Source organism: Emydura macquarii, unplaced genomic scaffold (assembly GCF_026122565.2).
Source record: "Emydura macquarii macquarii isolate MOO-44397 ecotype Brisbane River unplaced genomic scaffold, CSIRO-AGI_Emac_v2 contig_2452, whole genome shotgun sequence".
NCBI classification, from domain to species: Eukaryota; Metazoa; Chordata; order Testudines; family Chelidae; genus Emydura; species Emydura macquarii.
In genome coordinates this window covers 981,407-1,008,269 of record NW_027132589.1, presented here as the reverse complement: position 1 = coordinate 1,008,269, position 26,863 = coordinate 981,407, and the positions used below count along the sequence as shown (strand labels likewise).

General features: G+C 41.0%; 1 protein-coding gene across 1 annotated transcript in view; it reads right to left on the bottom strand.

The window, feature by feature from the left end:
• Positions 1 to 13,988: 13,988 nt before the first annotated feature.
• Positions 13,989 to 26,863, bottom strand: part of GMDS (GDP-mannose 4,6-dehydratase) — a 533,671-nt gene continuing 520,796 nt past the window's right edge. Inside the window, exons 10-11 of the mRNA XM_067562592.1 lie at positions 15,085 to 15,153; positions 13,989 to 14,424 (exon numbers count right to left, since the gene is read on the bottom strand). Of these exons, the coding sequence (XP_067418693.1) occupies positions 14,362 to 14,424; positions 15,085 to 15,153 (132 nt within the window). The 3' untranslated portion in view covers positions 13,989 to 14,361. The remainder of the gene's footprint in view (positions 14,425 to 15,084; positions 15,154 to 26,863) is intronic.

The window sequence follows — 26,863 nt, the reverse complement described above, 5'->3', positions numbered from 1 at the left end:
TGCTTTAACAAACCAAACCAAATCTTGCCTCCAAAGCCGCCTCCTGCCAACAGAAGGGGGGGGGGGGAGGGAAATCAAAATAAAACCAAAACAAACTCTCAAATATTTTGTACAGAGACAGCCAAAAGTAAAACTAAATCATGCCTTGGTTTGTTAAAAGGACAGTGTTACTCCAGATAACACGTAAGTTTTTTCTATTGCTTTTGAGAAATACTCCCGCCCCCCTCCCCATCTCCCCCATCTCATAAGGTATTATTATGCCCTGTGTCTAAAAGAGGACAAAAGATATGCAGTATAGATTACAAGATTCCCGCTCCCTCCCCACCCAAGGACTTGTTTTAAAATGTAAATTGCGACATAGTAATTTATTTTTAATTTGTAGTTGGATGTTGTGGACCAAACGCCAGAAAGTGTTTCCCCCCTAAAACAGACATTAAAATTGCCTGAAACGTTGATTTTTTTCATGATATATAAAAAAGGGAAACTGTATTAATCTTATTCTATCGATTTTTTTTTCTCGTTTTTTGTTGAAGATACTCTGAAGGTATTGCATTGTTTGTTTATTAATAAATTACCATTCAGTCGGAATACCTTATACGTCTGGAGACTTTAATACACCTTTTTTAAAATGAAAGACTAACTTGGGCGATGGAACAGCTCATTCCCCCGCTGCACAAATCCCAAAGACCGCTTAGAAACTGCCAGGTTGGCCTTTTTCAGACTCTTCTGCAATATGTTCCACTTAGTCAGCTTGCTTAATCCGCTAGGAAAAAAATACTTTCCCATGGCAGATCTAACTTGGCAAATAAACAAATACGTTTTCTTAGCAATGAATGGACAAGACCTGGGAAATATTTGACCATACATATTACAACATTCCGTATGTAATATATGCCTATATTGCTTATAGGGATAGTAATAATATCTCCTATATATACAATAGATTTTCCCCTCTGTGTAGTGTATGTGTGTGTGTGTGTATAATCTACTCTACATAGTACATATTTATCCCTAAATGTAATAAAAGCATATATAAGATCTGTGCTCTGTAGAATTAATAATTATACGACATATGAAACAGGTTACAGTTTTAATCCCTTGTCTTAAAAAATGAAGCAGTTATTTAAAAAAATATCTCCTCCCTCCCCTCCCAACCTCAGCCGAAAGCTATGACTTAAAAAAAAAAAAAAAAGTTGATGCTTTGTTAGAAATGGCTAATTGCTCTTCTGAATAAAATTATTTTAGGAGGACTTTGTATGGGAGAGCTGTTCTTACATATTATTTTCTTTCCCAAGGCCCCATTTCTTTCTTAACTCAGAAGAAAATACCAGTGTAGATGACTGTTCCAGAGGCTCATGCCTTGTCAGATAAAGAATCTCGCCTTCTGGTCAATTTACAATTCGATTTTAGGGGCAATCAGAATCATCTTCTCCCTTTGTAAATAACTAAGAAAATGTAATAAATGTAGTATCTTAGAATGATCCGCCCTGTCAGTCAGACTTTGGAAGACGAATATTTGATTACAGCACTTTAGGGCCTAAAGTTTGCTTTTAAGATAATACAGTTTCCTATCAGCCGTTCTTATCTAAAGGCAACACTTAGTAGTAATTGCTGTTGCATTGTTAAAGATTGCACTGCAAATAAATACAAGGTAATTTCAGTAAAATCTTATTATGTGGCTTCTGGGTCTCCTCTCCAAAGCAATAATCTAATATTCAGAAAACTTTATATACAGAGCGACTAACGGTTGGATTTTTTCCGCATGAAGGTGATTTGGCATATATTTAATATAATCTCCGACGCTTACTTTTTCCCCCTTGTGGCTCTAAATAGATATTAGCTGTTATTCTTTTTACAACTAGAAAACGAAAAAGTTTACTGGATAAAGATGAAATTGAGATAACGTAAGGTTTTGTTTGTGGAGAAGCACAGGATCAATCTAATCGCTTTGCCAATTATTTTCAAATCACCAGGGCAAGCAAACGTCGTATAGCAAAATCCCTAGGCTGCTTGACTTTACTACTGCTAGAGGCACGTTGACTCATTTTGAGATGGGAGCAGTTTGATTGTTAAAGTTTTAAGCTGGGGCCGATTATTTTGTGACATGAATATTTTTATTTCTGTAGCATAGGCTGACCGGAATGAAATCAGTTCCTGGAGGAAGAGGCTAATTGGCTTAGTTAGAAACGGAGGGACATCTCCACTCTAGTGTGTTCAGCTCTTTTTGTTTTAAAAGCAGATCCGAAGCATGGCGGCCGCAGCAGCAGCAGCAAAACTGTACTGCAAGTGTCAGACTTCCTACATTTGTGAATTGTGTTTATCGTGGAGCTGTATGGTAATTCATTTTCCATTTCATTCACTTGATTATAAACCGGAGCGAGATAATTGCCTGCGCTGTTTGTCTGTTGCATGTGATTGTTGCTGTCTGGGTTGGTTAAACCCGAAGTTTGCAGTTGTTGTCTCGGCGGTCTCCAGAAATAAGTTGTTGAGGGAGCAAATCAATCGCGCAGCAAGGCAGCGCTAGCTCTGATTGTTTAATCACCCGTCGGATTGCGAGTGGGGTTAGTTGGAGGGGGCGCTTGAACAAGCGGAGATAATTACTCCTACTGTCAAAGCAGCCCAGGGGCTCTTACAGGGACGACCTGCTGCCCCAGGAGTGACTGAGCACCAACGCCTGGTGAACAGGGGGTTGTGATCAGGGGGCTCTGTCTCTCTCTGAAAACTGGCGTTGCTCGCTTCTGTGAGCCGAGCCTGACCCAGGCCGTTGCTATTAACTATTTACTCATCAGCTGCCGCCTTCTGTCGTGAAGACACACGTGGGCTGAGGAGCACAGCCGCAGGTGGAAAGAGCAGAGCCATTTCATTCTTCACGCCTCACCGAGATGGCTGGACTTTGCCTCGCTGAAGCAGCTCGTCGTTTACACAGAAGGGGGGGAGGAAAGCAGCGGAGGTTTCACACGTTTATCATGTGCTGCTGGCTGGGCCGGCGTGTGGGGAATATGCGTTGGATGGTCACATCCCAAACGGTTCTCGGTGTGTCATTGATTTGGGCGAGCACTCGCCCTGGCGTAGTAAATGCAAGTCGATGAGAGTGCTAGAAGTTACGGCAAATGTCTCTCCCCCATGGCCTTTAGGAAGGGGGAGGTGGATTTGCTAGCCGCACGCTGTTTTAAACACCGTGTAACTAATAAGTGGGTGCTTAGGTTCCCAGTAGTAGACGGTGACTCGGAAAACAAGCCCAGGCTAACTCAATAGACCGGTAGACCGCAGTATAAGGAGGTGCTCTCCCACTGTCCAGCAGCTGGGCTGATTGATACAACTTACCATTTAGCATTACGTTGGGAGGCCGGGCGGTCAAAAGTTACTTTTTGGCTTGTGAAAGTTGCTGCTAGTAAAGGCTCGGAGGCTATGGGGAGTCTTTGTCAGGAAAGCTTTTGGACTCTGACACATGTTGACAGGGGTTCTTCTGTGCAGTTTGCTGCGTTTCCCTCCTTGTAGGCAAACATTTTGCCTCTAGGACATAAACTTCTAGCAGCTCGGGGAGCCTAGCACGGAACAAGAGATCACCCTTGACGTTCATTCAACCAATAATAGATTTCATCCCACCTCCCCCTCCGTGAGAAATAGGAAAAGCAAACCCGTACCTTCTAATACACGATAATCACCAGTAGTGATCGGTCTGACACTAGCTCAAGCAGAGATGAGTATCAAACCTGCAAGGAATTTGCAGAGGACTGGATCCAATGAAGCAAATGAAAGATGCATCTCTGAGCCCCCTAGCCTTCACGCAGAGTGGGCCACATTCTGCACTGACACACATCCCTGGGATCTCCATTAACTTCAGTGGGGTTGATTAGGTAAAGGGTTAGTTCAGTGTTTTGTCTCAGTATTTTTAAGTTCAAACTAAATTTGAAAACACTTAATTACTTGCTTTTTCTCTCGGAAAAACCCTTGGCTCTTGTTTTTGACCCCGGATAATAATATATTTTAGCTGATTAAAGTTGATTATTAATATTTGTTAATTCAACATTTAAACTAAGCCACAGCTAATTTTAAATTGCATTAAATAGAAAGGGAAAATGCTCCTTTCCTAGATAATTTCCTCTTTTATCTTTAAAAAAACACCCCCAAATGTTAGTGACAGTGTATGTTTTTCACATAGAGAAATGGTGCATTTAAATAATTTAAAAGCCTTGTTAAACATGTTTACATTTATTTACCCCCCACATATGCCAGGTAAGAATAAAACTAAACTGGAGGGCATATTTTTGTTCAGGATGCAATATATTTGTTAATATTTACAAATATTGATTTAAAAAAAAAATCAAGGCTTTACTGAATACTCACGAAGTTCAGAGAAAATATTTTTCAAAGGAAGCCTGAGAATATTTTTTCCCTGTGTGGACTTCGATGTCATAATCTTCTCATGTCATTAGTAACCCTCGTGGTTTACATTTTATTCACAATCAATTTTTAGTTCCAACAATAATCTCTCTTTTTCTTTGTCCTCTCTTGCCTCCGCCTCCCCCCTCCCCAAATCTAAAACTGAATTAAGTTAACATTCTGTTAATGGAAAACCATCTCAAGGCTTCAGTTATATATTTTGAGACTGTTTCAAGTTACATTATATATTATTACAAAAGTTATATTCTGACATGGGCTCATATTTTGTGGCAAATATTTTGAATGTAACCAGGCACTTAGCATTAGGATATAGAAAAGGTGTATTGTTCAAGGCTGGTGACCTATCACATACACCTGAACACTCGTTACGTAGTGAATAAGACAATATTAGCTAGTTTTATTGCATCTGTATAAGTGTGTGGTGTGTGTGTGTGTGTATAGAGAAAACGTGAGCGTTTTACATGACTTCTAGAAATACTTGCTCCGACTATAATATATTGAGTCATAGAGTGCCCTCCAGGTTTATCCAGATTTCACTGATTTCCTACGTAGAAACTGCTCGTTTAAAACTTTCCCATTATTTTTGGCTTGTTCCTTTTTTCTCGGTAAAATTCATTTATTACTATTCAGTCCATTTCCCGTTTTTTTTAAACCTCTTTTTTTTTTGTTTGTTTTAAGTTCATTAACAAAGTAAGTGGGTCAATTAAGTGTTGCGATTCTGGGTAGACTCTTGAAGTTTATTAGCATAGTTTAAGTGTGCGGGGGTTGTTTTGTGCGTGAGAGTGATGAAGATAGGATGTGGATTTATCAGAACCCGTTAAACCTGCTAAACAAAAGCTTTCCCTATATTAAAAAAAGATAATGAGACCGCTCACCTTTTTCCTGGACGGAGTAACAGATGTAGTGGACTAGGAGTCGGACCATTTTCTGTGCTAGCCGAGAATCTGCCTCGAGATCTATCTGGGGCTATCCCAAACGCCCTCGCCCCCTTCTCGTTTACACAGCTAGCTGTGTGTTTTCAGAGGCTCGTGCTCCGGAGGGTTTAATGTGTCAGCCAATATGCACAAAGGTAGCGCGGTGTTGGGATGAAGGCTGTCCCTCCCGTTTTAACTATGATCAGCCTCATAAAGCCATTCTCCGCTTTCCAAAGTGATAAACAAACGTCGCGTTAGGTCGGGATGGATGGTGTCTCGTGCAATAAACGCAGGCCAGGTCAGGAAGGAATAAAATTCAATCAGAGCTGCGGAATCATTTTTCAGGGGATGGAAAGACAGAAAGGGAGACGGAGGTCAAAGGAGCGGATGTCACCATTTAACAACACACCAGAGCGGGAGGTGGGAAGAGCAAATGAGCAATTGTTTTGTTATCAAGCGGTGTCTAATTTAATCAAACACTAGCTCAATTAGTGGGGGAGGGGACACCAGGCCCGCGCGTTTTCAATCCCAGTTCTTGGGGTAATAACACCCCTGAGCCCGCTCTTGCGATCTTTCCTCGGGTGATTTCTTCCTTACGTATTCAGGGGGAGCTAAAAGAGCGAGGAAGCGTTGTAGGAGTTTCATTTGCCACTATCTAGTACAAGAAAGTCTGGCTGTGGTTAAAAGTGTACGAATCGCGTGTTCCCCAGAACTTGGAAAAATCAAACCGAATTATCCAAACCATGCCGAGCTGTGGGGACTGTAGAATAGTTCAGTGGCTGATTGGGGGCGGGGGCTGGAATAGATTTAAATGTTGTGTTTAAAAATGGCCCACTGGAAAAAACCCAAAACCCTACGCAGATCATCATGTAAGCGTTTAAACGCTCTTGGCTTGATGGGGAAGACGCTTTTCGGCTTCTTTTGTTGTAAAAGCCCACTCCGGTCCATCACTGTTTTCCTTTAATTGTTAATATCACGTGCTATGAGCTCTCCTGGTTTTAGCATGTGCGAGTTGTGCTGGCTTCCGATTTAATATTTGCTTGACCCGTTTGACAAAGGCTGTTGGAGTTGGTGGGCCGAGTTCTGCCTCAGTGTCAGGCCGGTGTAAACGGAAAGCAGAATTCGGCCCAACCTATTGGGTGGGAGGGGGCGCTAGTTGAGGGAGAGGTTTGTGGGGGTTCATTGCACAGCCCTCAGTGTAGATGCCACCTTATGAGTACAGCACACCCAGTCAAGGAAAAATCAGCAGAGCACTAACAAACGAGCGGACGATCCAGGTGGTTTTGGTTTTATTTTAAAGCAAGATTGAAAGGACAAACGTTAGAAAAGAGATTAGGAGTGTAAAATTGAAGAAAATGGACCATATCCGCCTTCCTGAAAACGAAAAATCGGGCACGAGGCATTCTTTCTTTGTTACATTTATTTCCAACCATTCTATGAGGCGCTGGAAGGAGACCTTCTGCTTTGTATTACATTGTGTGTGTGTGTGTGTGTGTGTGTGTGTGTGTGTATACACTGTGTTTACTTGACTCTTTTCCCTGACTGACTTTAAATTTGCTAGCATGTTGAGCATATAATGGGAGACTGATGGCAACTGGCCTTCTCCGGGTATGCGTAACGTGGCGAGTAGCTGCTCACGCACAGATGCACATCCCCATAGGTAGAGAGAGGCTCTGGTTAGGGGTGTCCCATCGCTTCATCCCAGCGTTTTGGGAGCGAGACGCTGCTATTCCAAGCCAGGGAGACTAGTTCCAATTCCCGCTTTTAGTCACTGTAACCATTACTACAAAAAATCACTTTGCCCCTGCCAGAAAGGCGAGCGCTGACTCCAGCTCATTTTCCTCTGGACCGAAAGCGGCTCGCCCGGGCTGCGCGCACTTACTGCGGACACAAGACCCGGCTCCCGCATTCTGTGAGCGCGGCGGCCCGCCCGGCTGTTTAAAGCGTCCTGGAGCTGCAGCGCCGCAGGGAAAAAGCAGCCCAGGCGCACGCTCGGTGCTTCATCCCTTCCTCTCAACTCCTGCCCGTAGCTGCCGGGCTCTCCTGGGGCAGCAGCCCTCTAAAGGTTTGCCTGCATCCTGCGAAGTGTTTGCCCGGGAAGTAAGGGGAGAGCGGGAAGAAAAGGCTGTGTGTGTGTTTACTCTGTCTTCTGCCCGAGTCAGACACGGAGGGGCTCATTCTTTTGCAACGTGCATTCTTGAGTTGTGTGCCAGAGAACAAATGCCTGTGTCAGCCACTTCTGCCTGCGAAGGCGAGAGCTCGCCGGCTGGATGGGAATTGGGTGGTCGGCAATTTTTTGCCCCCTAAATAAACACAGCTTGAATCGACTTGGGTGGGCAGAAGGGAACAATTTGGGAGCGAGGGAGCGAGCTCTGGGCAGGCAGCCGGCCCGGGACTTACCTGCTGGAGAACTTTCACCTGACCTTTAGCTGTCAGGGGGCTGCTCCATATATTACCCTGAGTTCAGCTCAACTTTCTTTAGAGGCAGATTTCAGCAACGAATTTCAAAAAGAGAATCCCTCCCCCCCCATTACCTCTGGGGAAAAAGCAGGAAAACCAACACATTTAGAGCCATTAACTCTTAAAATAGCTGCATTTCCTCTAGCATGAAAGAAATCCAAATGATTGCGCTCATTATTGTGTCCAGGCTATCATTCCACGTCTTCTATAAGAAGATACAGGGCCTATAAATACAAATGCATGGCTGTAAAAATACAAGTATTCGATTTAAAACAAAGACCGTCCCCCCACCACCCCCAGCTTCTTGGAATTTATTTACTTGCCAGACCATCTCTAAGACGTGGAGTGTATTTTTTTTTTTAAATAAATATTTGAAATAAGGAAAAGGAATGTTTTTTTCATAGAACGATAATGTAAAAATACTGATAATATCGCCCGAAGCAGAAGAGAATTGTTTAAAGAGGGTCGGTGCTTGCAAGCTTGCTTAAGATAAATACGTTCACACGGAGTTTAGGTTTTGATGCAAGCTCTGCTATGGCTTTTTCTGATTACGTGAACCAGGGCTGCAGCTGCAGACTAGCGGAGGGACCCTTTCCCCCTGCTTCTGACTAGTCTTACTAGTTTATGAAATGGAAAAAAATCCCTATTAATACAGGATTGTAGTACAAGATAACAGCCACCGGCTAGGGAAAAAAGAGCTCCCTAGTATTTTTGAGTAAGGCACGGACCACAGCTTTCTTTGAACACGTCATGAGTAAAATGCTCACGAGCAACAATTCTAAAACACGGGCCCTATGATGGAAATATATTTTTTTAAATATAAGGAATTACAAAAATATGCAGCCTCTGTTGTCCTCGCTCTCTTTTTCCCTCCCCAATAATTGCGAAGTATCTGTTGATGCCTTTTTTTTGCACCCGTCAAAACGCTGGAGCTCTGCCTGCTAGAATGCTTCTTCCTGGGTTTGTTGTGTCTGGAACCAAGACTGCGCCAGCGAAATGTCAGAGGTGAAGGGGGGTCACGGGGAGACAGTGCGCTCATACCTCTAGCTAGCTGTCCACCCGCTCGGATGCAGTTGAAGGGCATCGGTAAAGGTGCCGAAGGCCAGCCCTCTTTCCTTAAGCTTATGGCACCCCCCACAAGGTCTCCTCCTTTCCCAGACCTGGGTGGTGGTGATGGCCGTTTCCTAGGCCCTGCAGCAGAAGGGGTAAGCCAAAAGGCTGAGGCTCAACCTGCTCCAGTCTCCACCCGAAAAGCGGCTTCTTTATTTTCAAGGGAACACGAGGGGACTCCATTCTCTGAGGCTGAACTTTTTTAAAATCTCACACTTTAAAAAATCAATCCGTCTCACCCTTCAGTCATGGCTGCCTTCAGAATCGTTTCTAATCACCTATTAGTTTCGGGGGCGGGAGGTTGTGTGTGTGTGTGTGTGTGTGTGTGTGTGTGTGCTCGCCCAAGTAGCAGATATCCTTTAGCTGATAGGGTAAATCCTGTACAAAGCAATATCTTTGAGGATTGCAATGCAGGAAAGTGGTGTTTTAAGGGAAGATCAGCACAATCAAGCGCCTCCCCCCCCCCCCCTTTGTCAGGTCTAACATTATAACACTAACTTTTTTTGAGCAGCAGCAATAAGAAAAGGGATCGTGAGAGAAGAGTGTGTGTGTGTGTGTGTGTATATATGATCACTGCTGGGCCCAGATTCTGATCTCACTAGTCACAAAGATCTGGCAATGCGGCTAGTGTGAGATCAGCACTAGGCCCCTGTACCTATCCTATTCCAGAGATGAAAGGGGCTTGAGCTCTTGTGCTGAGCCCTCATGCTTTATCAGGTGCAAATGTTTAAATGCCTCCAAGAAAAGGTCCTGCTGTGCATTGTTATATTCTTATTTTCGTCTCACGGATACCTCTTCTTAGCTACTGTTGTACTCTCTGTACCGTGTGTCTGTGTGGTGGTAGGAAGAGCCCAGAGAGTCACTCTCTGAAGTGCCTTGAAATATTTTTTTATAGTGTTAAACTTGAAAGAGAAGAGAAAGAGGGGGAGGAGGGGCGCTAGAGACCAGCAGCAACTTTGAAAATGCACTTCACTCCCTTTGGACAGTGCAACACGCAGAGCCCCTATTTCGGCTCACGAATTAAGATGCAAGCATTTGCACCCGTTCAGTTAGTCCTGCAAGACTTCAGCCCTCAGCCGCAGTCTGTCTCTGACAAGTGATTAAAAGGAGGAGCAGCGAATAGCCCAGAGCGACGTTAGCGGTATAATCCGTGTTTTATACACTCGACTCCGACAAGTACAACCCTAGACAGCAGAACAAAGTGTCAGAGCCTTGTCTCAGCTAATGCTGTCATTACACTCCGATTTGCTTGTATTCTTACCCCCACCCTCCAACCCATTGTGATGGGTGGGGAGATGCCAGGGAGAGTGACACTTTGCTGACGCAGCCCTAAGAAAGTGTCACAAAATCTAGGACTTTTTTAAATTGCAGTTCCCCCCTCCATATTTTTGCAATGATGCGCCGCAGTCAAACCTCGGCAGTCTTGCTGACCTCCTGTATGTCGACGTAGCAATACCGAACTGTATTGCCACCAACATACTGTGCCAAAGTTAGACTGAAAGGGACTGCGCGCAGCCTCTGTATTCCTGAAAAGGAACTAGCAACTGAATGCAGAGTGGCCCTCCAGTCCAGTCCTGCGCTGAGTTTTCGACTGACTCGCCGCTCTTTTCGAAACAGAGCGGCGGGTCCTATTTTAGGGTCCGATCTTGCATTTCTTATTCAGGCAACTTTCCCGTAGGCTTGACCGGGAACGGTGCTCTCGTGGGGAATCCAGCCCGCACTGCACAAATAGCGTCCCCTTCTCACTGCTCATTGATTTGCAAAGGACAGCGTCTGGGGAGAGGGTTTGGAGGAGTTTTCTTTGCTAAACTCGGATGTTTGCTTTCTATTTCTGCTGCTCGTGAAAACCCAATCATTGAAGCAAAGGAACGTTTTTTTGCTGAGTACAGACTGCAGGAGCAGAAGCATCATAAATATGATGAACGATCATCAATTACTTTGTAATTAACGAGACTTTTTTACAATTTATGTCTAAAACGCCGATACACACACACACACACATTCTTACAGAGAAATGTGTGTTTGATTTTATATGTAGTGCATCTTATAATGTACAAACAATGTACAATGGAAAAACTGCACTTTATAATTGGCAGATGGGTATTCACTAGCTATCTTAAATATCTGTACCAAATTAGTGATTGGGTAATATAATTTAGTGAGAAGGAGATTAGCAGGAGGACAGTGAATAAATTACAATCAAAGGCGATGTTCTCACATTAACAACTATTTGAACTCTTGAAAACAGGGGAAGGGAGGTATGGGGCCATTTCTGGAGTGCACAGATGTAGTTCTGTCTGTTTTTCTTTAAAAAAAGTAAATGAGCGGAACATTTCGGTTTCCTCCTGTTCCTCCATTTTATAATCATTGTACTACACAACAAAGGCATCGTAACGTCCCAACACTAGAGAGGCTAAACACTGGGAATAAAGATTTTACTCTTGTATGTGCCACTCTTCAAACTGCCGAAGAAAAATTAAGGGGGGGCGGAAGAGAGAGAGAAACAAACCTTCGCAGCTTGTGCAAAAGATCCGAGTTTGTCTCCCTAGGTGTGGTAACCACTATTCAAACGCATGGTTTATATTTCTATGTGCATCAAAACGCACCAGAATGCCAGATTTTTTCCCCCCAGGCAGTTGTCCCCTGTGATACCCAAGCACCTTGTTTCAATGAACGCGCCCTGTTGTCGGGTCTTCCATTATATGTGCCACCACAGATCTGCACAGCGTTACGTGGTGATGTTATTAGAGCTATTTAAAAGGGAACATGTGGTAGTGTTAGTTGGTCAGAAAAAGAGGGATCCTGGATCCCTTTCGCAGGCAAAACTCACCACGAAATCCACTCGGGCCCGATCTCTAAGCTAGCAAGAGCCGCTGGAATGGCAGAATTGTACGTGCGGGCGTTGTCCAAACCATGAAACACCCGTGTCGTTTTCACGGGCAGGAGACACTGTCTGTGCCCACCTCGGCAACGAGACGTGGGAACGTTACAGCTGCTCTGCTGGGTAGGAAAGCTCGGGGGTGGGGCTTGCGTTTTAGCTGGAACCGCACTGCCAAGTGAGGGGCTTTCCTCTAATGCGGTGTTCGTCTGTAATTCAGTGTGTGTGTGTGTGTGTGTGTATTCAGAGGGACACATGAAAATACAGTTGTGTAGCTGCACACACACCTCCATTCGTGTTAATTGACCCGATGACAATTAACCAAGGTGACAGACACGAACAATTATTTTTAAACAACGCTTCCACAGCGGTGCCTAGGCCGTATGTCTTGGGTAGAGACTGCAGAATGGAAAGCTGCAGAATGCCAACCGGAGCAGTCACGCCTGTGTAACAGCCCGAGAAGGAAAATGTATGCAAACTAATGGCATGCTTCCTTGGGGGGAGGGTTTGAGGCTGTGAAATAATAATAATGATTTTTAAAAAGACATACAAGACCACCACGAGCTAGAAGCAGACACAGAAAGGAACAAAAATCCTTGCCCGACCCTCTTCCCCCCCCCCCCCTTTCAAAATACGCTATTCCAGTTCAAGAGCATTTCAAAAAAAGCCATTTCTCACGTATGTGTTTAAAAATCCCCGCTCCTTATTTCGGCTTGGCCTGGAGCAGACATTGGGGGAGTTTTAAATAGCCCGCGATGTTTGTTGCCTGTTTCTCACATCTCCGCATGGAAGGGGGGATAGGGGGGCTTTGCAAATACAAGCGTGTCCTGGCCTTTCCAAAGACAATAGAGCCGCTTGAGTTCAGCGTCCGAAGATGAAGTGCGCGCTGTGCACCTGTATGGAGTAATGCAAGCTGGTGGGCTGTGTGTACATATAGATCGTGCGTAGACTCTGGCCTGCAGGGCCAGCCCGAAGGGAAGCATCTGTTTCCAATTAGCAGCCCTTCGCGCTCCACACTGGTCCCGAGGTGCCTTTGAGCAACCCGCCGCGTTCAGCACAGCCCGGCCCCAAGTTTGCTTTGCATCCCACTGACACCACCTCCTCATGCGGCCCACACGCTTTTTCCATTGCACCTCTGGCAACCGCCTGCCCTTTCACACAGGCACACAAAGAGCCTTCTCTCTCCTGCACTCCAGCTCCTTGCAAACTGCTCAAAGCGCGCTCAAGTCACCACGCACACATACATCAAGCAGCAAATGGCTCTGGAATACGTTCAGGAAGGGTTCTGGGGGCGAATACCCACGCGATCGTGTCCAAACACTGGTGCTGAATCCTCCACAAACCCTCAGATTTGCCCTTCACCGTTCCTTTTATAGACGTATACTTCCCCCTTTCTCCTGCTAATCCTTATCGGACGTTATTTACTTTATACGGCTTTCTCACACTCACACTCACACACACACCCCGCGAGAGAGAGAGAGACCACTTTGCTTGTGCGCTCTGGGTATGGCTAAAGGAGCTCATTTTCATGTTTCCAAATTGTGCTGCCTGAGACCGAAGCAGAAAGTTCAGACGAGCAGAGTAATTGCTGGGTGGCAGATCCTAAACCAAAGGGTTTGGTATGGACGCCACGACCGCTGGATAACCCGGGTACCTTGGCACGGCATCTTTCAACAATATTTACTTACCTTGAAGTTGCTATTTTATTTATTGACTTAGTTTTTATTTCTTAAGGCATCTTTCGAGATGGTGGCAGCTCCTGTGTGAGCGCTAATTAAAGCAGAGCCGGAGTGGAACGCGAATGGCTCCGTTCTGGGAACCGGATCTTGAAGGTGCTGGATATAGCAGCTTACTGTATTTCTTCTCTCTCTCTCTCTCACACACACACACAGGCCTACACGAACTGGAGTTTTCAAAACGCCTTCCAAGTCCCTGTGACTGCTTTGAGCAATTAGGAATTACTTCTTCATGGTCCTGAGGCAATTTCACTGTGAGTTGTACCAGTTATCCAAACTTTAAAGCGTTCAAGTGGTGGAAATGGTACACTGGGGTGGAGGTAGGCAGCAGGAAATAAGAACAAGGCGTGTACAGAAATGGAAGAATAGGGGAAAAGAGGGAGTAAGAGTCGGAGGAATGAGCAGCAAATGTTAGTGCCAAAGCTTTTTTGTTTTGATTTTCTTTCATTGTTTGTTGGAGAAAGCACTAAAATGCACTTCAGATCCTTTGTAGAAAGACGATTTTTAATATCAAAAGGAAGTTAATTGGAAATCCCATCGGTCAGATCCCAGCCATTATTTCAGGTACATAATCAGGCAAAATCTCAAATGTAAGAAGGTTAAACAGGAGTGGTAGCAATGGTGTTTGACATCTCTTACTTAAAAATTAAAGGTTTGGAAGTGAAATGGATCTTTTACACACGCACTGAGAATAAAATAAAATCAACCCCCCGATTCCCCCCCCCCCCCACCCCACAGCATTTTACACCGATCACGTCCAACTAAGATGCAGACGGCAGTCTCAACCAATCGTCGGGAGTGATTTATCTAGGGAAGATGAAAAGATCATTTACAGGCAAAAGCTCCGGGCAAGGCAGGCTCAGGCATTGGGGTTATTCCTCATGAGTTCCACATCAGCTTCCACCATCTCCTTCACCAACTCCTGGAAGAAGGAATAGCATGTGGTGGTTATACTCCTCTTTTGGAAGACTCAAACACCTTGTTTTTTAGTTTAATTGCCCATTCACTGTGTGATACTCAATTCCATCCCCCTCCCCCCCCCGGTAAAAAAATCCACCCTTCCGACCCCTAATTTTTTTTTTTATATAATTTCAATTATTATTTTACTCGTAGGGAAAAGTTAGCTTTGATGTTAACGGAAGTTTAGGAAAGCAAGCTCCAGGAGACTGTCAAATCCAGAGGCAACTGAGTAGTAATTTTAAAAATACCATGATTTATGAGAAAAATACCCTCCTGATGGAGCTAATATTAAAATAGCAGTGACATTAAATGTAAATGCTTTATTATTGGAAACCTTGGTTTGTTTTATTTGTGTATACCCTTGCTTTATCACATGCCTGCTGTGCTTCTTTTATAGTTTTCTTCTGCCATGGCTTGGCTTTTATCACTGGGACCATAATTCAAAGCTAACTTTTCCCCAAAATGTGCAGCACCACAATATTCAGTCCAATGAATATTACAGCATTTAATTCGTCAATAGACGTTCTATTACAGCATTCAATTCGCCCTAAGATTGATTTCTCTCTTTCTACAAGGCCACATACACACAGTTGGAATAAAACAGTCCAGTAAGAGAACTTACATCAAAAGTGACTCTGGGTTTCCAGTTTAGTTTTTGTTTTGCTTTGGTACAATCTCCTTGAAGAAAATCCTGCGGAAAGGAAAAAAGAAGAAACATTGCATGATCTCTTTATGTGTTCCTTGCCGCAGTGTGTAAGGTTGCCCATTGCACTGCTTGCTCCTTACCTAAAGTTTGAATATAAAGATTCATACCTAAATTAAGTATCACTGTATTTAATTGAGATTAAAGTCTGCCTTGAATTGGGGGAGGGGGAGAACAAACAAACAACAAAATAACTAAAGGATCTTGAGGCCCTCAGCAGTTATAATTTGTCTTTAAAAGAATGAAGCTAGACCAAAATCTTTCAGGCTAAAGAAATCATCATCCTGGCTCCGTTAACAGGTTGCAGTTTAGGTGGAAAGGTAAGGCCAGGGCTACACAAAACTGCTGACAGCTATAGTCTAGTACTATTTCTAGAAGAGATTCTTCTGTCTACACGCATTTCCCTGCAAGTGCTGGGCTGGATCAGAGCCTTTACATGCCACACTTAGAAACTTTGACCAAAAAATCTTTTTTAGATTGTGCAATTTCAGTTGAAGCTCAGATGCCTATAAATCATCAGGAGGCACATTTCAGAAATTTTGCACAGGCATTTAAAACGTAAGGAGTAATTCTTCTTTACATCAAATCTTATTGACTCTTTAATGGTGAGCCCTTTACATTAAGTTGTCATATGTCCTGACCATGCTACTAAGAGAGCTGTTTCAAATTATTGCATCCCCCCCCCCCTTTTGGTTAAACAGAAGTAAATCACAAAGCAAACATGACAACTGAAATGTTCTCTTTCAAATAAAAAACATGTGATCATGGAAAGACTGTGCTGAATAACTGTTAGAATCTTTGTTACTGCATTGTTATAGGGCAGTGATAGAATGTCCAGCTGATACTTGGAGAGTGAAAGCTTTTGGCACACTATTTTTTTACAAGTAACTTGAACATCCACATGCAAAGAAAAGTAACTGGATATATAACAACTAGATACACAGAAACTACCCTGAAATAGTATCACAGGAACTGAGACACTGTTTGTCAAGCACATCTTCACTGATCCGAGCCTATTTAAAGTTCCACAAACATACACACTGCATCTCTAATGGAACTGAAAGATATATTGAATTATTAGTTGTTTCTAGATTAAATGTTAGTTCTATAAATCTCCCTTTGCTTGAATTTATATACACAGTTAACCTAAAACACAATTAAAAGCTTTCTGTATGTGAATATAAAGGATAGCTGTATAGTTCCATAGCAAATTGCCTTCTGTATTCTTGAGGGTGCAGCATGATAAAGCCCTGGCTGGGATGATTTAGTTGGGGTTGGTCCTGCTTTGAGCAGGTGGTCGGAGTAGATGATCTCCTGAGGTCCCTTCCAACGCTAATAGTCTATGATTCTATGAGGGGAGGAAAAAAACCTTGGGGCTGAATTCTATTCTCATATTTGACTTCAGTGATGTAACCCAGCAGGATTTGGTGTTTCTAAAATTGGAAAAATGTGTGTGTGTGTGTGGGGTGAGGGGGGGAGGGGAGGAGAGGCGGACGGGGAGGGTCCTCCTTCCTCCATCCTTTTTGCCCAGTGGTGGAGCTAATGAGTGTTTTGTGGCATTAGCTCTCCAAAAGTACTGTTGCACACAAAGCATTCCAAATACCATCTTCTTGTGTGCCTGTGATCATGTTAACTTCCAGAAATTGCCTTGTTCTGTGCCAAACATAAGAAATTCTTCTTCAGAAGTGTGCTACATAAAACTAGACAGTTCCCTTCCAGGAGCAGAGGAAAATCACCCCAGGTACTGTGCTGTAGACGGGGATGTGGAACAAACAGGCCTGCTGAGAATGTTCCAGGCAGCATTTTTAATAATTCAGTCTGTATGCTAAAAATAATGTTAGCTTCCTCCAGAAAACAGTAAACAGGCAGATCAAAACAAAATAAAATGACAAACAAATTCATTTCATTTTCCTAAATTATCCAAAACATTTCCTATTGCAATTTTATCATGGCGTTTGGAAATTGCAGTAGACATTTGGGGCCAAAATCTGTAAAACTCTTACCAATTTGAGTAATTCCCATTGGATTAATCTGATTACTTCTCTGCATAAGGAATACCCACTCAGTGAGCATGTATTGCAAAATCTGACCCTGAAATAGGAAAGACTCCCATTGACTTTGATGGATTTTGGATTGGGCTCTAAATCCACATGGAAATATTAAAATGTATGGCCTCTCTGGTTTTAGTTTAACATGCATCTAGAAGTAAGAAAACCCCACTTAAAATACAAATTTCGGTACAAAAATAGTTTATTTTTAATCAATACTAATGCAAACTGTTTTAAACGTTTAAACTATTCACTAGTAACTTAGTATTTTTTAATAAAATCTAATTTTAAGTCATAATAAAAAGGTATATAATAAAACCAGAGTTTCATTTTTATAAACACTGTATCAAGTAATAATTTTATATCCACAACCTTTATTTCAAAAACAGATTATTTTAAACCCTTGCCCAATCTTGGGAATTGATTTTTTTTTACTCATTGTGAAAAAGGTCAAGAGGCAAGGATGTCATTGTCTCATTGCACAGCAATTAAGTTTTCAGGAAAACTATATATATATTGCTTTTTTAAAGGTTTGGGAGCAGTCTTTAAACTTTCTAACACAAATGTTCTCCTTTAAAATAGTTCATCTCCAAAATGTTTTATTCAATTCAAACCCTGCGTTCAAAAACATAAGTGGCTCAATTCTTGAGATAAGCAAAAAATAATTTTTTTCCAAATCAGTAAAAGTTGTAAAGTTACAGTAAGTACAACTGGATGGTATATAAGATAACACAGAACTAGTATATGAAATCCACTTACAAGCCAAAAAACAAGAGAAAAATCTTTAAGAAGTTCACACACTTTTAACAATAAAGTAGTAAAAATACTATAGTGCTTAGTTTGTAAAAAGGTTGACTATATATCATAATACAATTTTCCCCGTCTGACTCGGGTTAAAACATATTAAATGACTTTCCTAAAGATGTTTATATACTTTCTTGAAACCCTATTTTACAGCAAGATTTAATTAAAAATAGCATTATACAAACAGAATTTCTTCCTATGGATATTTTAAACTGTTCAGCTATAAAAATTAATAGATAGACAGAAGATAAAATGGCTATGAGAAACAATATTACAATTTAAACCAACCATCATAACATTACACCTAACTTGGAGGATTGAATGTATTGTTGGTGAAAGCTTGAAACACAGAATGGAAATGTTCTTAATGATGACTGGAAAAAGCTATTACTGATTAAAGGATTGTATTGCAGTCAGGTTTCCTGTATTTTTCTACAAGTAGCTCAATATATGAAAACAATAAGGTAATTACAATTAAATAAGAATATTTGAAAAAACTTTGGAACTGAATCACTGCTTGTTTATATAATTAAAGTCTTCCATTGAAACCAGAGCTGCAGCTATTTAACTTTCAAATTTAGTCTGAATGGAAGCCCTACTTTACCAGTCCAGGGGCTTACTGCCTTTCAGTCCCAGGGCTTTACTTTCTGGAGGCACAACCAGACCAAATAAGTTTATGAAGGAAGAGGATGAGGTCCCATGAAGTAAAATGGATCTTTGTGACTCCTGAAAGACTGCTGCTGCTGAATACAGGCCAGCCAATATTTCAGTTTCTGATAACATAGTAGGTAAACATTACACTTTATACAGTGTATTTCACATAGTAGTATAAAACGTTTTTCTGCAGGATTTTTTTTTTATCAATGTATAAAAAGAAAGTTTGACTTCATGAAGAATTTGGGACTAGATACACAAGTAAGAGGGTTTTTTTTATTATTATTATTTTTTTACAAAAGCTGAAAATGATGTTCACTGTTTCGTATCATTTTTCAGTACTTGGACTTTCCAAATAAAATTACAGTGAAGTGTTTGTTAAGTATCCATTTTAGAAGGAAGTGCCACCAGACTCTTATTTTCCATGAAAAAGAAAATGAAGCATATAAATGGCAAGTTTTACATGTGAGTTACAACTTGTTCTTGAATATGGAAAGCTGAATATTCAGTGAAGTAGCTAAAGGGGCAAAAGGCAACAGCCAAATTGTCTGTTGCCATTTAACACTATTGTAAAAATCTCTGAGAGATTTAACTTCACTTAGCTGTGATATGATCTTCTCTCTAGGCCAGGGAAAAGAATGAGTCTATCTGATATGATCTTTTCTGTTTGACTAGCCCTCTCACCCTCTGTTTATAATTATAGCTTAAAGCTTAAATGTGCCAAAAAAAAAAAAATAATAAAAAAAAAAATTCCCACCCCTACATTTTATTAAACCTGATTTTATGAAGATTTGGTTTATAGTCCAAACCAAATCAAACCAAACAAAAAGGTGCACACATGAGTACAGAGACATTTGTTGTGCAGTATGGCCTGGCATTTAAAAAAAAAAGTTATAAAAGTCAGAGAAATAAATGTAAAATATTTCTGTGTAAATATCACATTTCCTAAGCTCTGGTACTGAGTGTCATCACTGCTTTTATTCTGACTCATTAGGTGAATGATCTGGTTTCACCATGCAATTTATTATTGTCTAATTCAATTAAGTTTAATTGAAAATTTGAAAAGCCTCAAGACAACATGAGAAAAAAAAGATGTACACATTGCTTAAAAGTACTGTAAGTTTTCTCCTAATACTACAGTTGATCTGATCACATTTAGAATGTTAATTCATTTAATTCAGCATTCAGGGTCAGATTCTGTCCTCAGTTACACCAGTGTGAATCTAGAGCAAGTCCAATGAGGTTATGGGTGCTATACAACACATAGTGTGAAATCCTGACCCCCACAGAAGTCAGTGGCAAAACCCCCATTGACTTCAGTGAGGACAGGATTTCACCCCTAAAATAGATAGATTTGACCTGAATTGTAATAGTTCTGCAGACTCAGAAAGTTGTAGTGGTTACATTCACAATTCATAAGATGATGCATAAGATTTTTCAGGAAGGTGACTTTTTATGTCGCAACTCTTTTATAAACAGATAAAGGGGTAAGATCAAGCTCTGAAAAGTCACTGAACTAATTCCCTGGTCCTGCTGTGCTTTGCCTGAGAAAAGTTGTCAGAATTGGGCTCCTAAGTTACATAAATTTCTCAAGAATCGAGTAGCCTGAATACTAGGTTTCTTTCAAACCCCATTTTTCTCCTCTACCCTATATATTTCCTTCTTGAGACCGCCTTCTCATCTTTGACTCATTCTATGAAACCCCCTCTCCCTCCCAAGTATTTAATTAGTCTGTATTATTGTACCAGCTGATCTTCCCCATATGTATTTTATTACACAGAATATATTTCTCTCTTCAGGTACTTTTTGGAGCAGTTTTCATATTTATTTTTAATGAGAGACCTTGTAATTCAGCTCATTGACAGGGTCAGCCGGATAGCATGTTTGGGTGTCTGCTACACTTCACTGTTAAAACATAGCAGACTGTTAAATCGTTTCCTGAAATCAGTTAGTTAGAGAAGAGATTGATCGATCAGACAATCCATGATACTCAAGATGTAGGCATCGCTAACTGCAGCAACTGCATAATTCAATTGCTGTCGCCCTTATCTTCAATTCCCCTAACACTCCCAGTACATGTCACCAGGCTGTGTTCTACTGTGTCTTAACTAAGGCCCTGTTCCTGCAAAGACTTAAGCATGTGAGCAGTTCGATTGACTGCAATGGAAATATTCACTGTGTCACGTTAATCATGCAGGATTGGAGCCATAGAGCCTCCAAACACATATTACTAGGTTTAGTACTACTATCCATTGAGCTCAAATGAAGAAGTAAATGGAACTAGTCACAATAGTAAGCACTACGTCTGGTAGTAAGTGCTTGCAGGATTGAGCCCTTATACTCTGAGATCTTCAAGGCAGGGGACATTGTCTTGATTTGTCTGTAAAGTGCCATGCATGCTTATAATACCATAGAGAGAATAGATATATAATAAAACAACTGATTCCTGTGAGCACTGTAAATTAGAAAGGAGTGTGAAGATGAAGTGTATCAATGAGGAAAGCCCCAAATCTACACAAAAACAGAGTAAACATCTTGAGGAATTTAAGAAGGGCAGTTATGGAGTGGCATTCAGTTTTCATTTTCCACCACTGTTCTTAGAAAAGCAAAGTTGTGGAACAGTTAACATATCAAGGGAATAAAAGAATGCCAGTGAATTTGGTTCCCTATCTAAATTTGTTTTAATGTGGCATGAGCAGGCTAGCTTTCACTCTCGGGTCAGTGAATTTTTTTTCTCCTCCAAAAATACAGTACTCTTCACAAAGAGCCACAGAGAAAGACAAGGGCAAATGCCTAAGCAGCCTAGACTGTGGAAACAGCTCAAAGTGAACTCGGATATTGTGAAACTCCATTTGCAATGAAAATCCTGACCTTTTTCCTCAGTGTACTTTAATGTGCAAATAGATTTTTTGCTTAGGGAACTCTTCATATAACAAGACTGTTCTGTGGAATAGGAAGACTTCAGTATGGGGCTGATTCTGAGAGGTGCTGAGCACTTCAACTTCCGATTGATGTCAGTGGGCTACAGCTGCTCAGCACCTTCAGGATAAGGCCCAATCAAAGGGTTGCATTGTACTTGTAACGTTAAGAGTTAATATAAACTAAACATAAATCAAATCCGATCAGCCTTTCCTCTTGCTCCACAAACCAGACACGTTACAGCAGTGCCTTTAATTTATCCGTTTGATAATTTTCAATTTGATCAGTCTCCAAAGAGGCAGGCATGAGAACTCATAGCAGTAACAAACAGAAGGGTGATTATAACAGTAATGAATATTTTCTCTCCCTCCCCCTCACCCCTTTCTTTCCCACTTTATTGCTGCATATCAGCACAAATTGAAGCTGAAGCCAGCCTGCTCTTTTAATGACAGGGGGTGATAAGAGACAAGAAGAAAACAGCAAACTGTCTGGTCTGCTCAGGAAGTTGGGAATCAGTGGCATTGTCCATCAGCAAGGCCAACAAAATGCCGTCAGTGCTAAAACAATGCTTCAGCTCAACTTCAGGGAAATTGAGTCAGTCAGCACTGGCTCTGACAAGCACACTGACACTGGAGATAAAATGGCAAATGGAGCAAAATAGAGGGAGCTGGCCCTCTGCGTGGTATGATTCTCGTCGCCAGCACTTTATCATTTTGATGGAGGCAATGCACAAGTTAATCAACACAAGAGCATAATGCATATGTATCTCTTAGGAGAGCATACGCAGACATCAGGTTACTATTGTTATTATCTTTGTGCAAAAGTCAACTGAGTTACATGCCTAAGAATGTTAATATGGTCAAGTATTATTCACTCTTAACTTGCCAGATGAAGCCTTTGAGAAAATGTCTTGGCATAAATTATTCTTTGGTCCAGATAAAATTCCCTGAATTTGGGCCTGATGAGAAAATCACTGACTTTAAGGGCTTTGGATCAGGCCTTCAGTTGCTCAACCCAAGTATTCTTTACTGGAGATTTGTGTCACCACAGGCACAAATGGATCAGGCCAGCTACTGTTACAATGTATCACATTTGAGCCCAGAGAACTCTTCAGGAATGTGAGATTTATGTATGGACAGTGACATATGTAAACATGTGGAATAGTCTCCTAAGGAGAGTTGAAGCCCCACAACACAGGACTTTTGAAAGCTAGACTGGATTGAACACCAGAGGTGGAATTCTAGCCCCATTGAAGGCAATGGCAAAACTATAATTCACAGCAGTGGATTTCACCCTAGAAATGTACCATAGGGCACAGTCCTACATTGCAGAGAGATCAACTGGATGAGCCAACTCCAACTTCTATGATTCTATAAACATAACGATAATCTCATCTCGTGACACTGCAGACACCAATGAAGGCTTTCACTTAATGAGATCTTTTGCAGTGGAACAGGTGCCTATGATAAGAATGGTGAGAATTCTAGGGACGATGAATAAGATGAAATCAACTACACTTGCACATACCATTTATTATGTAAATCCTGAGTATGGTAAAAAAAGAAACCTAAAACATGGGACAATATACTATTTTATGTGTGTATGTGCATATATACAAATTTCACACACACACACTGTTTAAATGAGTTGCCACATTGCAGCTGAAGACTGAAATCTTCATTACAATGCATTGACTTTGCTGCCCCCACTGCAACACAGAAAACTTATTCAAGCAGGATTTGTCTACATTAGAAAGTTGTACTGCTTTAACTACACTAGTATTGTTAAAGTAATACAATCCCCCTAGAGTGCAGGCAGTTATCGTGGTATAAAGATGCTTTATAATGGTCTAGGCTATTCCCACCTGGAGGGCAAATAATTACAAATCACCTTTATACCAGATAGGGCTGGCCCTAGACAAAATAGTGACCCCGCCCCCATTTTTTAAACTTTTGGAAATTTCAGCTGGGGTCTCACTTCAGTTCGTTCTTACATCTCACTGTCTGAACGGTGATGCCCCGCCCCTTATATATCCACGAGGGCATGGCTGACAGCATTTTAGGAGGTTTGAGGAAAATGTAGTTCTCAGAAAGTCTGGAAGGTTCCACAAGATTCTACAAAGGTCCAGAACATTCCAGGAGGTTAGTGAAAAATGAATCCACATGTGGAATACCTGAAACATTTTACTTCAAACATTCTATTTTCCCTTTTGTTGCTAACAACAAAAATAACATCCCGAGCCCAGCACACCCTCAAGCCCAGCCCTCCGGGCAGTCGCCTGCCCCCAAATCCAGCCCTGATACCAGTATAAGTGCACCCGCACTTTTGCTGATATAACTAATTCAGTAAACAAAACAAAACAGAACAACACCCTCCCCCACGTCTAACTGAAATAGTTACATCAGTAAAACTTCAAATGGTAGACCAGACCTTAAAGATGTATATGCACATACACATTCTTTCTCTCAGATATTGTGTATCCATTCATCCACACACACATAGCTAAAAACCTTTGGGTTACCTTTAAGCTTGCAAAAAAATCTGAAAAGTAAATGACTAGAAACCAGATTTTTTTGCAAACAAAAATGAGTTGTTCAAATCTTCTAGAAAAATTAGTAGGATCCTTTTATAAAGCACTAGGGGAAGGCAAAATGAGAAAAGATGATAGATAAATCATTTCCAATTGAGATAGAACAGAAGTATACCATTCTAGCTAACAGCACACCTTTTTGTTAATTAATCAATACTTTGTGTTTGTTAATTACCAAACTGTATTATGCTGTATCTTATGTTCCATTATGTCCTGATCTTTAGAAAACTCTTGTGAAAGTGAATGGAGTTTTGCCTGAGTAAAGAATGAAGAATTAGGTAATCACAGTCTGATCCTACAAGCACTTGTTACCTGGCATAGATCTTATTATTGTGAGTGAGAGGCTCTTTAAATGTAATTGCCATAGATAATTTTTAATTATGTCTGAATATTTTCCTCATCATTTCCCCTTCCTGTCATGCTTTTCATATTTTTAACTACATTGTTAAAGTTGTTTGATTTCAATGGGATTAATTGTATGGTAAGAAATGTGAACGATGTAGGCAGAATCAGGTCTTTAATGTTTAGGAGGCAAGCTGCTGATCCATGCTTAAAAACCTTCGATACATTAACTGAACTGTGCATCAGAATGAAAATGAAAATTGGCCTCCTGCTATGTTACTAAATTTTAACTTTGCCACAGAAATACAATGTACCACTTTTAAAAACTATTTATTCATTTAAGAATTTTAGTAGGTTTGCCAGTCATTGCTATATATAAAATATCAGAAACAAATATGATAATCACAATAGTGAGCTTATCTCTTTGTTTAGAGAAACATTATAAAGTAATAGAATTATCAAATCTCTGTTTAACAGGGTGTTACCATATTATAGCGTGAACCTCTTTACAACATTGAGGCCCTGTGGTTTCTGGTGATTTCAGATTTAGCAAATCAGGCATATCTATCAAAAGTTAATATTAAAAAAAATTGGACAGGTGTGCTTTGTTTTTAACCTTAGGTGGATGTACTTTGTCGGAGTTTTGATTAAAAGGTAACCAAATATCTAAGTATCCATCTGCCTTCTGTCTATTTTACTGGGTACATAACTGATGTGTTAATTGTTCCATAACAACTGCCTATATTTTTTGGAACCATTTATCTAGTTATGGGCTATTTTTCTTTTTCCAATTAGAGGTTATCAGTAGGCTAGCAGCTGCTAACACATGAAAGATTAACTCTTCATTGCTTTAAGCATGACCATTTCTGCTAGGAAACCTCAGGAAGTTTTGAGACAGAACTAAAGATGAAGCATTTCACTAAAAAAAACAACCCCTCTCTCCTCAAAATGGATAATGAAATCTGAGTTTCATTTTGTCTTTGGACAAGTCACCTCCAATATTTCCCTTTACAGACTCACATGTATATCATGACTGCTTGATAAAAACACGAATATATTTTAATTCTATAATATGTACGTCTAAAGGTACATCTCTGTAGCTGTTCTGCCGTCACTTCTTTGTTATGATGTAAATGTGATATCTGATGAAGAAGAATGTAGTATACTTTCTTATTTAACAAAAGCCTGATTTTTAAAAAATGAAACCATTTTTTCCACACAAAGATTTCAGTTTAATCGAAAAGCCATTTTCTGTCTAAAAACATTTTGATGGAAACTTTTTGATGGCTGTAATCATCATATATCATCTCCTTCTCTTGGATATATGCTTAGCTAATAACTTCAAACCGCTAAAGGCTAGATTGTGACTTGGACTATTAGGCCTGGGCAGGAAATAAAAACCCTTTTTACACTGCTGCCTGGGCTATCTTTGACTTAGTCTCTACCCAGCAGATGGGCAGGAGGAGAGGGAAGAGATGGGGAATGGATGGATTCTTGTCTACACCCCTCTGTGCATATATAGATCCAATATAAATCCCTGAGCCACAATTCCTTTCCTAGCACAAAATAGCTATATGCTGCCCCTTGTTATTGATTCTAGCCCTAAATGTCTTCATTACCAATCATTCTTGATTCATGGAATGTAAGCACTTCTTCTACCTACATCTCAATCAATCACTGACAACTGTTAGATTCAGATATCAATAGACAATAACTGGAGATAATGTAGGATTCTAATGTTTAAAAGGGGGTGCACAAGAGTTACATTTATCTTACAAGACTAACAGCCACACAAATTACCTGTACTTAGAGTACGCTAGGACTTGAAACGTGTAAAGAGAATCACAATGGGGTGCTATGGGCCCCTCCATGAAGCTGGGACATAGGCTGTTTTATTCCCCCCTTAAACAATTCTCATTGCAAAACAAATGATCCACGAAAGGGTTAAAGTAAAACACGGTAGGATAATTTTACATTCTGAGCATGTCCTGAACATATTCTTCAGCATGCTCAATAGAGAAGGAAATACAAGCGGTGGCTTTTCACATGACATCATAAAAGCCTAATTTATCACCAGCCACCAAACATCTACAAAATCATAACATCCTTTCAGGAAAACCATGTGGAAAATAATCAGATTTACTTTGATGAAAGCTTTAGAATGCAAGTCCAAGTAGGATGCTACCCTTTGCAGATATTTGCCACAGCTAACACCTCAGACTCACGTTTTGCCTAGTAGGAGGCTGCTGCGTTTCCTGCCCATAAATAAGTTTATGTTTACATTGTATAGGTATCCCACCAAATCAGACTGTTGAAGACAAAGGGTCAGATCCTGGCCAAC